Here is an 18994-nt window from a genome sequence, read left to right on the forward strand (position 1 = left end):
ATTCTGCCATGGTCGACTTTGCCTTTCATCCTTTCGGGGTTAATAAACTAAGTACCAGTAAAACACTGGGGGAGTCGATGTAATCTACTAATTCCCTCCACCAAAATTTCGGGCCTTGTGCCTATAGTAAGAAAGGATTATTATCATTATTATCATCATCATCATCATAATAATACACTCCACAATTGTGTTTCCTTGATGTTCAGTCATATAGCCTGCATTCCATTATTTAAAAACTGAGTTACCTGATAGAGAAATTCCCAGCTGACGTGCTAACCATTAGTTCTGTTTGATTCCCTGAATCTGTTTTTCTATAACGCACACACACACACACACTGCTAAAATTCTTCACAATTTTATTTTTCATTAATCCACTCTGTCTTTCTCTCTGCCTGTCTCTCTCTCTTGTGCCTTATGTGACCATACACAATCACTAACACCATTGAGGTGTTCAACAAAAACGAAATATAAATGCTAACACACACCATCAAACATATACATACACACTCATTACACATACATACACAATGAATGGCTGATGTAAAGCTGATACAGGCTGAGCTCAAATGTGGAATCTAGGTTTCCATTTAAACAGATAATGAGTTAAATGTGACATATAATATGGAACTTATAAACAGTAAATCTGTGGGCAGTTAAAGACGATTTTCAGTTGCTGACGAAATCCTAACACAAGTTTGAATCTAGTCCAGCTGATCGCTCATTTGATGCACACACACACACACACACACACACACACACACACACACACACACACACACACACACACACACACACACACACATATGCACATATGGGCACACAGATAAATGAGATTATTAATTTCCAGCAATACAGAACTCAATGCCCCACAAAAATATAGGGTCAAGTAATTTTGCTCAAATATTGGATAAACCATCTCTTTCATTACAAGGTGTGGCTGTGTGGTTAGAAGGCTGCTTCCCAACCACATGGTTCTGGGTTCAGTCCCACTGTGTGATACCTTGGGCAAGAGTATCCAAAAATAGCTTCAGGCTGACCAAAGCCTTGTGAGTGGATTTGGTAGATGGAGACTGAAAGAAGCCTGTCATCCCCCTTGACAACTGATGCTGGAACCAAAAATCTGGCTGTCTTCAATAACAATAAATAATACTTTATTCTTCGGGTTCACAGGTAAAATATATACATATATATTACTTAAGGGCGAACTGGCAGCCAAGTCCACAGGACAGTTTACAAATGTTCACTCAGGTGAGTCAAGAGGATATGTTCTCCGTTTCCGCTTCGAAGAGAGCTTCTCTGTGCGTAGGGTTTTCCCTGAGAGAAGTCTTAGTCACGTCTGCTCATTAAGGCTGCTCTTTCAAAAAGGCAGATTTAACGGAGACACTTTCAGGTTGCAGTTCCTGCGCATGCGCATGAGGGAACTTCCAGCGGCCTACCGGAAGTAATCCAATTCTGCGCATGCACACTGAAACTTCCACAGTAGCATCACTACACTTTTGTCTTTTTTATTTTTGGTGTGTTTTCAAATGGCTAATATCTGTCTCTTCTGTGCTGTAATAGTTTGAGTTTCAACCCAAAGTCTCAGCTCAAATCTCTCCCCAGGCAAGTACATCACTGAAACAAAAGTATGAACGTTTTAAAAACATATATATATATTAAATAAATAAGAATGAACTTACATAAGTTACTTGAGGTGTTCCTTGTACGGCTGCCTGTGGCTGTATTTCAACAGCAGACCCTTTCCAAGTATGGCCTGCTTGAAATTCGGCACAGGGTTCCTTTTTAAGCAATGTTGCTTGGTAGACCTGGTTGTGTTCTTGTTTAGTTACCATGGTAACTGGAATATCATATTGTTCACACACATTTTCTGATTGGTTTCTTTCATCTAGAAATTTGTTATCGGCCTCTGTGGTGCTTCCATATGGCACGTTCTTTTGATTGTGCCTCTGGACAATACATATTATAACTGAAATTGCTGTTACTATGGTGATAATGACTGCTGCCACAACAAAGAGAATCATCAAGTTGATATGTATTCTATTGTCTGTTTCCACATGAACTGTGGTTTGCATTTTGGCTGTTTTGTTGCTAACTGTTAATATTAAAGACAAGGTGGTTGTTGCTGACAGGACTGGAGTGCCGCTGTCTTTGACAACAAACAGGAGCTCGTATGAGCCAGCGTCGTTTTGGTAAACGGTACGAGAAAAAGAGAGAACTCCTGTGTAGGAGTTCACTTTGAATAGTTGTTTCTCGTTTCCTCCAAGTATTTCGTACCTGAGGAAAGCATTGACATGGCTGTCTCTGTCAGAGGCTCTCAATACTGCAACATCATTCTTGCGATGGGGTTGATAGTGGACATCTAAACTAAAAGGGTTAACACTAGGAAAGGTAAAATAAGGAGCATTATCATTTTCATCCATAACCTCAACAACAACATTTGCTGTGTTGTTTAGTGATGGTGTTCCATTGTCTTTGACGAAAACTTTGAATTTGTAAATATCTTGTTGTTCATAATCTACAGACCGTGTTGTCGAAATGAAACCAAAATCAGAAATTTCAAATGGCAGTATGTGTTGGTCACTAATTAATGAGTAACTAAGTTGACCTCCTATACCTAAATCAGGGTCAGTCGCGTTAATGAAACCAACAGGAAAGTTTGGCTCTTCATTCTCATAAGTCAGAAACTTGAAAGTGTTTTTGGTGAAGTGAGGCTTGACATCATTCACATCTGTTACTTGGATGGAGAAATTTCTGTCCGTCCCGAGAGGAACGGACCCTTTGTCCTTGCAGCTAATTCTAAAATCAAGATGATTTTCTGTCTCTCTGTCAATCAGATTCTTTACAGTTATTTTATATTTTTTCTTTCCAAGGTTTTGAAGTTGTAACTTGTCGTGTTGAAGTTCGCAAGTGACTTCTCCATTTTCTCCAACATCATTGTCTGTGACTTTCACGTAAGCTATAAAACTACCCACTTTAACTCCTTCTGATATAGTGAAGGCATTTTCTGTCGACTCAGAGAAAAAATTAACCTCCACACTTGGAGGATTGTTCAATTGGTTGATAACATTTACAAGAACAATAGCAGTGGAACTAAGAGGAGGGTTACCACCATCCATAGCTTCAATGAATAACTTATAGGTTTGCCTTTGTTCAAAGGGGAAATTATCACGATAGAAAATTTCTCCTGTATTTTTAACTAACTCAAAGTAAGTTTTTGTTAATCCAGCCATCTTTGAACTGAAGTAATATGACACTTGACCATTTTCATCAGAATCGAAATCTTTTGCCAAAACAGTTACAATTGATAAATTTTTTGGATGAGTATTCCTCAAAGAAACATTATATACACTTTCAGTGAAAATTGGAGGATTATCATTTTCATCTTTTACTAATATTTTAACATTTAAAACACCTTGCTTCTTAGGAAATCCTCCGTCTTTGGCAATAACTTGCAGTGTATAAGTATCTTTTGTTTCTCGGTCAAGTTTTTCAACTAAGACAATACCCAGTTTTGCCGTGCCATCTAGTTTTTCATAAACTGACAAATCAAATGGTTCATCTTTGCTTTTTTTCAATACATAAGTTATTAAAGAATTCTGAATTCCAAGATCTTTGTCTATGGCATTTGGAATTGATAACCGTGACCCTTTCCTGTCTCTTTCTGAGAAATGGATTTCGACTTCATCCACCGTAAATTCTGGTGGGTGATCATTAACATCTTCTATAACAACTTTTATTTCCAACACTTTGATAAAGGATTCCTGGTTTTTGACAGCAACTTCAATAGTCTTGAAACAGTCTGTATTATATTTACAAAGTGATTCAGCATCAAGAACTTGTGAAGTAAAAAGTTTACCAACTTTTGAAACTCGAAATAATTCAGATTTACTGTTCTTTGCTAATTGACTGAATGTTATCTGATCATGGTTTTCTGGAGAGACCGTATCGAAGATGTGTGTATCAGCAGCAATATTCCCCACATAGGTGTCGGAGCTTTTCCCTTCATCCACTCGGTAAATGAAATCCAAACACCCACATGTGTCAATCAGTAATTGAAGTACGAGCAATTGTAACAACATGTTGCCTTGTAACTATGTTTCCAAGTTAAATTAAAAGTCATTTCAACTCAAGTCCCAGTGAAAAGATTCAATCTGAAAAAAGGAAAGAGAAAATTTTAAATAATTAAAAGAACAACAAAAAAAAAAAGACATGTCAGCTATATTTTTGTAGCTAAAATTGATAGAATCTAGAAAAATAATGTTTCTTCATTCCTCCTTGGAGGATGTAGTTTTGAACAAAATGAGTTGATATCACCAGGTGGTATCCAATGATCATTAGGTGTTTCAGCCTTAAACCGTAATACTCTGTTATAGGTGGGGGTCATCAATGGTGGCCAAATCACTGCTTATCATCTCCTCCTGACTTCTGGTTTACCTCCTCTCTCTCTCCCTCTCTCTTGCTCCACATATGGAAAGTGTCATTCAAGTGTCCTGGGCTTATAAGTGGATTTAATGGACAGAAACTGTTTAGCAGCAAATCATATATATATATATATATATATATATATATATATATATTAATATTTAGCAGAAGCAACAAAGTGACTCAAGGGACGAGAGTTTCATGTGTTGGCACAAAACTCTTGGCCCTTGAGTCACTCTGCTGCTTCTGTTAAAATATTAATGAAAATATACACAGACTCATATTTTAAGTTCTATTTTAACTATTTGCATCACTATATCTATCTATCTGTCTGTATATATATATTTATATATATATGTTAAGATATAAGTTAGAGGTTATTCAACCATCTAAGGGATAGATGTATCTGTAGGCACTCCTGGTGTATTACCTGAGTATGTATAGTCCTTGTTATAAGGTATACGGTTGTTGGTAATTTAAAGGTAAAACCGTGGTTTAATATATATAGAAACGATAATAAATGGAGCAATAATTAACAATGAGAAGTGGATCATTGGTGTTTTAAAGTCATTGTTTAATTGAATTAATTTGACTAAGCAATGACTTTAAAACACCAATGATCCACTTCTCATTGTTAATTATTGCTCCATTTCTTATCATCTCTCTCTCTCTCTCTATATATATATATATATATATATATATATATAAATATATATATAAATATATATATATGTATTATGGCTGCCCCCTCGTTATCGAGTATGGCCATTGCACGAAGCTTAACTGTTACTGGTGCTGTGATCGAATGTGACTTTTTAGCCCAGCTAAAGATCTACAATGTCTTGTACAAAATTGGCAACTAAGACCTTTATTGGTAATAGCCGGCTGTAGTTGTAACTGGGCTTCATGTACCTTTGCATGTCGTTTAAGTTCTCCTGCCGAATTACACTCTCTTCCACATGCCCGACAGATATGATTAGTATGGTGTGTTACACCACCACCAGTGGCCAGGTTGTCACTCATCTGTCTCGCTTTATGACTACAAAGATGACTCTTGAGTCCAGCTTTACTGAGGCAGGGTCTTGCACAGACATTGCATGTCAGCATCAAAGGAAGACCCTTCCCATCTGGAAGTGTAACAGTGTGTATATATATATATATACACACACACATACATGTGCACACACACATATATAAGTGTATGTTTGGACATGCTCCACTAGCACCACCACAACTCTGACACTGGCTTGTGTTTCTCCCTGTGACTTAGAAGTTCAGTAAAAGAGATTGATAGAAGAAGTACTAGACTTAAAAGAATAGTACTGGAGTCAATTTGTTCAAAGTAAACACTTCGAGGCAGTGCCCCAGCATGGTCGTAGCCCAATGGCTAAAACAAGTAAATAATAAAAAGATAATGTAAGGACAAATGAAGAGATTAGTAGAAAAGTGAGTTAGAAAAGAACTTATAACTTTTTAACAAATGCGTTTATTGGATAGGTTTAGTTACCACTTAGACATATGTAACATGAAGTTTGCAGCACTCAGAGGAGAGGGTAGCAAAATAAAATAAAATTAAATTGAAAAAAAAGGATGTAGTTGGTGGGGTTATATAAACCCTAGCATATTAAATTGTGGCAGAGAAATAAATTACTTCACCATTTTCAAAATGAAAAGTTTTACAGATGCATTCTATCTCAATGTTTTTAAGATATTCTCTTCAAGATCAATAATATTCTTTATTTTTTTTTTTTTAGCAAAAATGTTTCACGATGCTTCGTGGTATTTCAATAAATTTTTCATTAATCTCCATACAGGAACAAAACCAAAAAAAAAAAGATAATACTAATAATAATAATAAAAAGAAGAGCCAAAAATAAACTAAAATAAAACAAAACAAAATAGATAAAAATATTTAGTGTACATTAGCTTGAGCTCGATTTCTACTTTTCATTACATTTTATCATCATCGTCATTATTATTATTATCATTTTTATTATGTTATATTTTTTTATTATTTCCTTATTAGTTTCCCTACATTAAACACACACACACACACACACACACTCTCACACGTTATCGATTTAAATATACAAGTACTTCCAATTTTAAATAGTCAAATCTAAATTAGTCTACTATTTGAATAAAAATAGCTAAATATAATATGATGACGACGACAACAACAACAGCAACAACAGCAATATCAAAAAACATCAATAATATTAATAATAGTAACAACAGTACCTGCAAAAATGAATTAAAGCAAAAAAAAATCTAAGAAAAGAAAATATTAAAAGTGAAAGTAGAGATAAATGGTGGGTGCAGGGGTGGGGGTGAGAAGCAGGGAGAAGAAAAGGAATAAGAGAAACAATAAGAAAATGTATAGCTTCCTTGAAGGAATTTCCTCCCCCTTCAGAAAAAAAGGAGGAAGAGGAAAATCTAAAGCAAGGTTTAGAGTTACTTTTAGGTGCAGAAACCTTAACTGGGTAAAAAAAAAGAAAGAAAGAATGAAAGAAAGAAAATAGAAGATAAAAACCAAAATTAAGCATAATTAAAATATATAAAAAAGACATTAACAAAACTGAGATAAAAGCAGGGTAGTACAAGATCTAGTTGCACAACACACAGATATATATACAAGATAGGTTGTGCTTTTCTTAGAATAGGAGAGGATTTTGTTCTGTAGTTTTTGTTCATTTATATTTTTGGTTGTTATTGTAGTTTTTTTTTTCTTTATATAGCATGCCATGTTCTGTAGAAATTCATGTTAACATTCCATGCTTTGCACTTTACTTTCTGTGCAATGGAAGTGGACCATTTTTTTACTTTTTTGTTTTAAACATTTCAATTATTAGTCTAATAGTGTCACCTGCCACACAGGTGTGGAGACCTATGTGTACACACATGAAAAAATGCTTAAAAGGAAAGCAAATGTTTATATGTGTATATATATGTGTGTGTGCATCATCATCATCGTGATCATTTAACGTCCGCTTTCCATGCAAGCATGGGTTGGACGATTTGACAGTCGAGGCAATGACTAGTGAGTGAGATCGTTGCCAGAGCAACAAGCTGGCCTCCGTGTCGATGGCACGTTAAAATCACCATTCGAGTGTGATCGTTACCTGCACTGCCTTGCTAGCACTTGTGCTGGTGGGATGTGAAAAAACATTCAAGCGAGGTCGTTGCCAGTGCTGCTGGACTGGCTTCTGTGCAGGTGGCACATAAAAAGCACCATTTGAGCATGGCTGTTGCCAGTTTCGCCTGGCTGGCCCTCGTGCCGGTGGCACATAAAAGCACCCACTACACTCTTGGAGTGGTTGGTGTTAGGAAGGGCATCCAGCTGTAGAAACTCTGCCTGATCAGATTGGAGTCTGGTGCCACCATCTGGTTTGCCAAACCTCAGTCAAATCGTCCAACCCATGCTAACATGGAAAGCGGACATTAAACGACGATGATAATGACAGTCAATTATGCAGCATATTTAATTGAGATCTCTGCCTGACATATGTTTCTTCTGCACGGAAATCTTGCAGTGTGGTATACATTTGCCTCTTGTTTGTTCATCTGATTAAGAATCTGTGCAGTTTTATTCAAGGTGTTGCCACTATTATAGTTTGAAGTGAACTAGACGTATGATGGTTTTGAATTGTCTAAAGCTTGCTTCCCAACCACTTGGTTCTGGGTTCAGTCCCACTGCATGACACCTTGGGCAAGTATCTTCTACTAAAGCCTCAGGCTGACCAAAGCCTTGTGAGTGGACTTGGGAAGACAGATACCATATTTAGTGTGGGTGAAAGGTAAGGTTGAATACTAAAAAAAAAGCGAAAAAAAAAGCCAAAGACATAGAGACACAGGAACTTACCTATATAATTACATATACATATATATACATTCATGTCATATATATATCTTGTTTGCAATGAAATTGTGGGAGGGAGCTTGAAAGTGGTTTCTTTCAGTTGCTCCCTATTTGTTTCCCTCGAGTAACTTATGCTGCATAAAGGTGAATATCGTCATGGTTAAGATTGGGGTTTGGGTTTATATATATAACTGAACATCAATGTAATTTGTGTCTTGAAAGAATTGGGTGTCTTCCCTCTTTCTCTTTTTATCTTTTCTTTTTCTGCTGCTTAGGTAAATCTGAAAAGAAATAAAAAGGAGGAAAATGTAAAAATTAAGAGAATTTATAGTAAGAAATATGAAAATAATTAAATTAGTTTAATTGTGTCTCAGGAGGGTCATAATGTCAATAATAAACACATACACTGGTCATATTTCACTTCTTTATTTTGATTTGTCAACTGGATAACTGTTTAACCAATTAACTAATCAACTGTTTGATTAATCGGCCAATAAGGCAGATCTGAAGCATATTTGGAGTAGCGAAGGCATGTGACTGATGAGGTCACAAATGGCAACAAAAGGACCTTGATGAGCTTAACTAGTTGGCAGACTGGTCAAACTATTAATCAAACAATCGATTATTTAATTGGTTAAATTGACAAATAATAATAAAAGTAGTGAAATACAACCAGAGCATGTGTTTATTATTGTTGTAATGACCCTTCCAAAATACAACAAATTACATCTCAACTCATGAATTCACATCAGGAATCTTGCAAACAAAATAGAAAATTTACATCAATGCTGGTTTCTAATTTAGGCACAATGCCAACAATTCAAAGGGGGATGGGTCAGTCCATTATAACATGCCTAATATGTATTTGTGTGTTTGCATATTCCTTTGAAAGCCAGTGTTGGTTTGTTTACAACACTGTAATTTAGCAGTTCGTCAAAAGATTTTATCAATATCAAAGAGATGGATGAAAGGTTAAGTTGACATCTGAGGGATTCAAGGTAGAAATGATTTCCAACACACCACTGGTTCGACTAACTTGCTGCCCTTACATAATATGATTAAATAATGAAGAGAGAAAGATTCAGTTTCAAAATATAAGCACAAAGACTAATATATATAGATTGTTGTTTCAGTAATTAAGATGCTGCCTTCAAGCGATTTTACTATCAATCAAACTGACAGCAGCACTTATTTCAGTCTGTTTCATGTTTGTCAATACTTATTTATGAAACCATGAAACCATTAAGTTATGGAACGTTAAGGCACGCAATATAAATACAACACCGACAGTTATAAGCATATGGTTCTGAGTTCAGTCCCACTGCATGACACCATCGGTAGGTGTCTCCTACTATAGCCCCAGGTCAACCAAAGTTTTGTGAGTGGATTTGGTAGAGATGGAAACTGAAAGAAAGTTTGCCATCATCATCATTGTTTAACGTCCGTTTTCTATGCTGGCATGGGTTGGACGGTTCGACTGGAGTCTGGGAAGCCAGGAAGCTGCACCAGGTTCCAGTCTGATCTGGCAGTATTTCTACAGCTGGATGCCCTTCCTAACGCCAACCACTCCGAGAGTGTAGTTTGTGCTTTTTACATGCCACCAGAGGGAGCTGGCATCGACCATGATCAGATGGTGCTTTTTATGTGCCACCAGCACAGGAGCCAGTTGAGGCAAGGGAGCTGGCTTCGACCACATTCAGATGGTGCTTTTTATGTGCCACCAGCGTGGGGACCACAACTACAATTTCCATTTGATTTGATGTACTTGACGCAATAGGTCTCCTCAAGCACAGCATATCACCCTACGATCCAAAGGTACTTTTGTGTGGGCTGGTTATGCAACACTGGTGTAGGTTACAGACAGCTGTGATCTCATTTTATTTGCCGGGTCTTCTCAGTCACAGCATATCTCTAGAGGTCTCGGCTCTTCATCATTGCCTCTGTGGGGCCCAACATTTGAAAGTTATGCTTCACTACCTTACCCCATGTCTTCCTGGGTCTCCTTCTATCCTGGATTCCTTCCACTGTTTGGCAGTGGCACTTCTTCACACAGCACTCTGGTTTACAATACAGGTGACTAGGACATTGCCCACAACACTAGATGTTTTAAGCATCTCAGCAGTGATTCCTGATGGGCCGGGGGCTTATATACATATGCCAGCACCGCCTCGACTGGCTTCCGTGCCGGTGGCACATAAAATACACCAATCTGACCGTGACCGTTGCCAGCCTCGCCTGGCACCTGTGCAGGTGGCACGTAAAAAGCACCCACTACACTCACGGAGTGGTTGGCGTTAGGAAGGGCATCCAGCTGTAGAAACATTGCCAGATTAGACTGGAGCCTGGTGCAGCCTTCTGGCTTCCCAGAACCCCGGTCGAACCGTCCAACCCATGCTAGCATGGAGAACGGACGTTAAACGATGATATATACATATACATAAATTAATAGTAATGGTAAGACAACAAAAGAATGAAAGAGACCTCGATATTACGTAGATTGAGGAATTTATCTGTAATATAATATGTGACAATTATTCGGTTGCTATAATAAAACTCTGAGTTTCAGATGTCGGGGCAGAAATCTGCTCCAGTATCTCTTCAGTTATCGAGGCAATCAAAATATGCCTATTTTGATTGCCTCGATAACTGAAGGGATGCCAGTGCAGGTTTCTGCCCCAACATCTGAAATTCGGAATTTTATTATGGCATATATATATATATATATATATCTTCTCTCTATATAAACGGCAGTTTGTCTGTGCGTGTTTCTGTGTGTCTGTTTGCTTGTACCCTCACCCTGACCACGGCTTTCAACCGATTCTGATGAAACTTGACACACACATAGCCCAATGTCATAATTCAAAACTAACGCAGCGAAAATTTTGAAAAGTTCCCCCAGTTCTGAAAAAAATCGATAAATTCGACATGGGGTCGAGAATCAGAAACACGAACCACAAACTGTCTAGGGGACGCAACTCCACTTTTTTTAAATCTCAAAAAAAAATTTACCATCATTTTTTTCCATTTTTTTGCTATTTTTTGGCTATAACTCTCTAAAAATGCTTTATAGTTATTTCCCTTACAAACCTGAGCAACGCCGGGCGATACTGCTAGTATATATATATATATATATACATACACACACACATTCAACCTTGGCAGAATTTGAACTCAGAACTTAAAGACAGATGGTCATAACATACAAACATTTGTTATGGCACCAGTACACTGTTTACAGATGTTTACATTTTTTATGCTTTCCACGAATTTTTCACGGGTCCAGCTAGTAATAATTATTTCACTAACTCATTTATAATTATAAAATATGATTTCAGGGAGCTTTGGCTTCTGTTTCTGACAATCCGAGTTAACACTTAAATACTTTTCTGTTTAGATCACAGATTCTCAATCGGGGTCCATATAGGATTTTTGGGGAGTCCATGCAGCAAAATAGGGAATTGCGGATCCACAATTGTATTTTATGGGTTCCTAAAAAGAGTTTGCTTTAGATGTATGTATTGATATTGTGAGAATCAACTAGGTTTCTCTCTCAAAGTGAGAACGTGTGAGTGCATATGTGTATATACTAGTGAGTGCATATGTGTATATACAAGTGAGTGTGTGTGTGTTTGTATGAGTAAGTGCATGTGCATGCAGACAGTGAGTGCAAAAATGTGTTTATGCGGGTGTGTGTGTGTGTGTGCATGTATGTGTTGTAGATTGTATGTGTATATATATGTATGTAGAGCATGTTGGATGCTATAGATAGCATACAAAAATTAACAGATAGACATATCCACATACTTAAAATACAAAACAAAACAATGTAGAGGAATATACAACAAATGTGACTCATTTGAGAGTTGAAGGATTTTAAGGCAAAGAGGGGGGGGACCAACCCAAAACAGATATTCCCATTAAAGCAGCTCATTTGATGAAAATGTTAGATATTAAGCCAACAGGGAAGAATGGATCCCCAGAAGCAACCAATTTAGATGGATTAAGGTGTAAACATGAACAATTTCCTCACAGACAGACACCCAATTAAAACATCAATCTTAATTTCATTTCACAGCTAAAACCATTCAATTAGTCTCTTTTATTGGTAAATTATGAGCCAATGGGGGAAGTTTCCACATGGCTGTGTAGAAATAGCAGCAAAATGCCCTGCTGAATCACACTAAAATCTTTAGCTATTTAGAAAAGATTTAAGGGATATGAAGGGGATAGTTTTTGACCACAGGTCAATTACACAACAGACATACTTGTATATTAAAAGGTTTTCATAGCAGGGGTCAGTTGCAGTTTTGAAACTAGAAAGAGGAGGGGGAATGGAAATGATGTTGATTCCACATGTTGCAGTGAAGGCAACCTACATAAGAGAATAGAAACTCTGAAAAATAAAAAAACAACAAAAAAAAATTTATTCAGTGAGAGAGGATAGATAAGACTCATTGGTCCTGTTGCAGACTACCAGTTCAGTGTTAGTAGCTGATCGTAGGAAAGGTATGAAGTTGTAAAAAACATACCCTTAACCCTTTGGCATTTAAACTGGACATATCTGGCCAAAATATTCTACTAGCTTTATGTTCAAACTGGCCAGAGTTGGTATGTCACACCTACCCTACAATATCATTCTAAGGATATGCAATCACTTCATCAAAATCTCAAAGCTAGAATATAATGCATGATTAATTCAAAACAATGTGAATGAATAAGCACTACATCATACGGCACTGCCACCCCGTCTGTCACTGGCTACCAATGGTTTCTTAGAGACCACATAGAAACAACGAAATTATCAAGTATGATTATTATTTGCAACAAAAGTATTAATACCAAAAATCAATTTTTATATCCAACTTAACCTGGATATTTTGTTAGAACATTGAACATGGCAGTATTAGCCTTGACCATTAAAAATACACATATACCGTAAATCCTCGAGTATAATCCGCATTTTTTCCCAAAATTTAAAGGTCAAAATCCCTATTGTGTACTATATACGAGGTTAAAAATGAAAAGTATTTTCTAAGCAATGTCCGAGTTTCTATTTGATGACTGGCAATGTTTATTCAGATGCATTTTGTGATGTCAGGCGTGAAAATACCTTAAGCTAAGCCTGAAAGCAATGAAGTCATAAAAAGATCATCCATAAATTGCAGTAAGTAACATTTATTAAACGTTATTACTGTTATTTCTTTATTTTCTAGAAACAAAATTCACAAAAAAGCTACACGTTTGCATTATGTTATATATACAATAATAATAAAGGACATTACCGTATACATTTTTACAAACCAAGGACGTTATATAGACCTCCTTGACTCAAGTTAGAGAAGGCGTGCGTATTATACACAAGGTTTAGGTTTTTCAAAGGTACAGCCCCCTAAAAATCCCATGCGTATCATACTCAAGGGCAAACTATACTCGATGTGTTACGGTATGTATATTGTTTCTATTATGCAAAAGTTTTGTAAGTCCAAAATGTTACTTTCTCAGAAAACAAAAAAATAATTCCATAGTAAAAAAATAATTCCATAGTAAAACCGTTGTACTACACTTTCACAATTTTTGATATCTTGGCACCTGAAGCAGCTGGAGATACGACAGTTTGACCAAAAGAACTGGCTTTTGCAATCAAAAATAACTATTGAAAAAATGCATTTGGCCAAATTTGGACATAGGACAGTTTAACATAATAGCAATGATATATTGTTAACAGGCAAAGTATTGTCTGCTATGGGTGCTGGAATAGCCAGATCAGGTGATTTTGAAATACTGTGTCTCTTCAGCGACAGGTGCTTTCTTGCCACATACCAACCAAATCTCACTGCCAATAATGTGGTGTTTTAAAATATAATACAAAAACAATAATTAAGTCATTTTGATTAATCTTAGTAATCACAGATATTGTTTACATAGTTAACACCAAAGATAATGGATTATAAAAAAAAAATGAAAATAACTTGACCAGAAGAGTGCCAACAGCAACAGTCCATGATTTTGTAAAGAGAACAGGTGAAATTCCTTTGTTTTATTAACAAAATTCCTTCATTATGCTGCATCCAAAAACATTTGTCTGTCAAGTGTTTTCCAGGGAATTCTTAAATATTTCCAAAATATCAACTGAAGCACACTGTTCCGATGGAATACACCCAGCAACGAACACCACTGTGAAGGCAATTTGGTGGATTTCTTTATTTACACCAGATTTTTATGAGCATATTTGGTGATACAGATTTAGAAATCATCAAAAACTATTCACGAATCTCATTTCATGCATCCATGACTTGTTATATTTTCCCATAAATGTGATTGTTTTCATCTTATATGAAATATATGTATGCTTTTCACTTTATACAACATATATGTATATTCTATACATTGGTTATGTTACTGATAGTTTTACATGAAATTATTGGATTTCATTGTCATCACTTCCAATCAATTTAATCTGATTTTTTTAATCCCTAAACTGCATGTTAGCTTTTACATGTATGGAATCTTTGGATGTCCACAAAAATGTAAGTTTATTTTTGTGCATTACTGATTTTATATATATACATACATACATACATGCATATATACATACATACATACATATATGAATGTACATACATGTGTGTATAAATATATATACATGAATATACATATATGTGTATAAATATATATGTGTGCATAAATATATATACATATAAGTGTATATATATATATATATATATATATATATATATATATAAATATATATGATGTTAAAGAGTCACCTCCATCTTGTATTGGCTCTTTTCAAAGTTACTGCCCACCCTGATGGAGGATCAGCCTTTAATGTGGCTTGCAGAATTCGTATCTCATGCATAATTATCATTTTGGGGGCAAGTTTTATATGGCTGGAAGTAGTCCTTCCAAAGACCAATACTTCAAAGTATCTCCTGTGCCACCAGCACTAGAAGACAATCCTATGCAAAGCAGGTCCTCATCTCATGTCTACAACCCTCTTAAGCAGCTACCCTTAATCAACACTCTGATTTACCGAAGCTAAAATGTCCTTTTGGCACATTTTCTGTGATTTGGTTATCATTTCTACCACCATCACTTTTCAAACTGTATTGAGTGCATTATATGGTTATTCCCCCACTCTACCACCAACCACTTTACAAAATTTACTTGGCACCTTCTGTGGCTATTTGCCCTTTCTACCACCAACCACAGCAGGCATTCTTTCATGCTACCAAAACTAGAAAGGTTGTCCCTAAAAGCTCTTCTCTACCCAGTTTCTTATTAGTTCTTATTCCCAGTTACCATCCTCCTAAGGTAGTTAGACTGCAGTATGGCTTCCATCATCCACATTTCACAGATTACATTCCAATTTTTGGCATGGTTCCTAAGGCTAGATGCTCTCCTTAACACAAACCAGTTCACAAGGTGTAATGAGTGTGTTTTATTGTGCCATTGGCAATCAATTAAAAATATTTAGAATAGCTAGAACACATAAAAGATGAATGAATAATGATCAAGAATGAATTACTAATATGATTAAGAAATCATATTACAAATTCAAAAAGAAAATTAGGCAGTTATGTTAAAATGACTTTGATGTTACATGTTCTGTTTTTCTTGGTAAAACATTGTAAGCAACTGACATAGAAAAGAACAATTGTTCTCTTTCTTTTTAATTTGGCTCTTTTAAGTTTTCTTTTTCTGTTCATTAGTGAAAAGTAAAGGAAAAATATTAAAAATAAAAAGAAAGTATCAATCCTTTACTTCTGTCTTTGCCATTGTTTTCTGAACTTCCCAGCTGCTCTTGCTCTGTATATACAGATTCTTTAGGTTTTAATAACTTCTTTCTTTAGACTGTTATTAGAAGCAGAAGTTCCATAATTCTATTGCAATAAAATAACATTTCATTATCTCAACAAATTAGTTCTTAGGTTTGGTTTAGTAAGTTGGGTTTTTTCTTCCATTTGTTTCCTTTCCGTTTTTGTTGTTGTTGTCGTTCTCTCTGTTGTATCATATCCTTAGATTTGATTTTATTTGTACAATCTTAACTCATGAGAAAGGCAAAAACACAAGAGAATTGAATAAAGCTGGCGGGCATCATAAACATTGGCAGATGTATACAGGAGAAGAGAGAAACAACCAGATTGATTTATTTGGACATTTAATGGGAACGAATGATGTATGATGGGTGTAAAAAATGTTACCAGTTAGTTTAACCCTTTCATGACCAACCCTACTGAAACCAGTTCTGGCTCTCAGTACAAATGTCTAGTTTTCATAAGTTTTGAATTATAATCTTCCACCAAACCTCAGTCACAATTTACGTTCTAAAACTAGTTTAATGATAACTAAGTTATTTTACTAAATTCTTTATTATATTTAAAGTAATTGAAAGACACACAGAGCATCTCAACAGAAATACAGTAACGAAAGGGTTAATGTGAGAATCAACACAGCACAGGGATAGAACTAAATTGTAAACTAATCAACTATTACAAGGAGTATTACTAGTTCAAACGTGGAGCAAACTGGGTTATTGTGAAGAGAAGTACACCATCACATTTGGCTGTACTCTTCATTACTCTATTCAAAACATTAGATTTTTCATCACCTTTCATGACAAACCACATGTGTGGCCGAAACTAGGGCTTTCTTGTATAGCTAAGAGCATTGCTTCATAAACATGTGATTCTTTATTTGATCACACTACATGTCATGTTAGGAAAGTGGCTTCTCCTATACCCTTGATTTGACTAATAGCTTGCGATTAGAAGTTCATAAATAAAAATAGTGCATATGTATATATGTGTGTGTGTATGTACACACACACACACACATATTAAGTTGAAGACTGGAATTTTTGGTATTACATTTAACTCTTTAAATTCGTTTCAACACTACATGTTCATGACCTTTTACCTGAAGAGATGCACGTGGTTTACATCAACATGTTGTAATATCATAAAATTCATTTATATTCATATCAATATTTTGGTAGACAGAAAGTGCAAGAAGACTGCCAAATGATTCCATATATGCATGTGAATATGTTTGTGTGCACCCATGTCTTAACATCACATGATGATTGTTAATGAGCATTATCATCACACATGTGATGTTTGTTTCCTAGTCTGTCACGGAAAATATGTCTGGTTATGGAAAGTATAACTTTTCTTCGAAACAGGTGAGGGTTGCTGACAAGAATGGTGTCTACCCATAGAAAATCTGCTGTGTCAAATTTTGTCTGACCCATGCAAGCATGGAAAAGTGGACATTAAATGATGTCAATATTTGTGTGTGTGTCTGTGTAATGAATAAACTACAATGTTTGCATTCCATGTCGTCACTTCCCGAGCAAAGCTGTATTAATGTCGACAAATCTTTGTTGACATGATGATCACTTGCTCTGCACATTCCAAGAATTGTGGAATAAAGAAATCCCTTTCTTGAAGAATTATGATGAAAATCTAACCATAAACCTGTCGCTAATAACTCTCTGTTCAAACACATGAAGACGTGGAAAAATGGATGTTGAATAAATGTATGAAATTCTATCTTACTTCCATCAATCCATCTTCTTTGCCCACTATTTTCGGGAGGTTTCATGGACTCAAGAGAACTCTGGCACCTTCTCCATAGGGCCCTATCAGAAGCAGCTATCACGAGACGTCCAACTGGATTCTCAAGCATGACCAGCAGAGATGATGGCTGTCATCTAACTGTCTCATTTTTAGTTTACCTTTGGGTGTCCTGCCGGCTGGCATGGCTTGAAGAATTTGTCTCGCAGCAGTTCTTTCCTGTAACATTTTAATCATAAGTCTGTAGTACTGGAACTGTGACCTCTCAATGCAGAGAAATAGTGGATCAACCTGGAGAGACCTCCTGCTCTCCGATCTAGGCATCCAGTTGAGTAAAGTGATTCCAGGGCCTCTTCGGGGGAATCTGATTCTGGCTGCTGCCATTTCTGATTCTACTCTTTTAAATGACGGTGCAGAGTGTTTCTGGTCTCCTTTCATCATCCATCTGCTTATATTAACAAAGAGGTAGTTGTGAAGAGATAGCTAAGACTAACCCAAGGATATCCAGCAGCTAGAGATAAGATGATACAAGATTAAGATGCTTTCAAACATCACAAATTGCAGATTATAGTGAATGGATGCGAGCAGGAAACACCAGTTAAAATGACAGCTCTGAAAATGATGACAGTTAGCAAGATAATAACAATAATGATGATGATGATGATTATGATTATACTCATCGTTGTCACTGTTACAATGATGAAATTTTAAAATTCAAACAATTCAAGTTTTGAAAAATATTAATTTACCAACATCACGAAGAGTGTTTGGTGTCAACAATGAGTAGGAAATCTCTGACAAGCTCAGAATCACAAAAGACCGAAATTCTTACTGTATGTATGTAGACACCCCCCCATACACACCTATACCCAGATACATACATAAATGTGTGTGGGCATGTGTGTGTGTGTGTGTTTAGCAAACTATCTACATATGTATGTATGACTCTCTCTTTTTCTCTATATGTACCGAAGTATCTCACTCTCTCCCTCTCTCTCTCATAATATATACGTGTGTTTATTCACACACACACACCATCAGTTTCATATACACTTCCACTTCAAATTCCGCCACACTCGACTTAACCGTTCATCTCAATAATGTCTTCAGTAACCAGTAGCTATTTATCACACCA

The 18994-nt window shown here is 36.1% G+C and overlaps 1 protein-coding gene across 2 annotated transcripts in view; it reads right to left on the reverse strand.

The window, feature by feature from the left end:
- The window catches only part of LOC115218757 (putative protocadherin beta-18), a 406105-nt gene that overhangs the window by 42541 nt on the left and 344570 nt on the right, over nt 1-18994 (reverse strand). For both annotated transcript variants that reach the window (XM_036508570.1, XM_029788671.2), the window contains 2 exons: nt 8285-8562; nt 1680-4151 (listed from right to left, as the gene is read on the reverse strand). In XM_036508570.1, the coding sequence (XP_036364463.1) occupies nt 1680-4079 (2400 nt within the window). In that variant the 5' untranslated portion in view covers nt 4080-4151; nt 8285-8562. The remainder of the gene's footprint in view (nt 1-1679; nt 4152-8284; nt 8563-18994) is intronic.

Source organism: Octopus sinensis, linkage group LG14 (genome assembly GCF_006345805.1).
Source record: "Octopus sinensis linkage group LG14, ASM634580v1, whole genome shotgun sequence".
NCBI classification, from domain to species: Eukaryota; Metazoa; Mollusca; class Cephalopoda; order Octopoda; family Octopodidae; genus Octopus; species Octopus sinensis.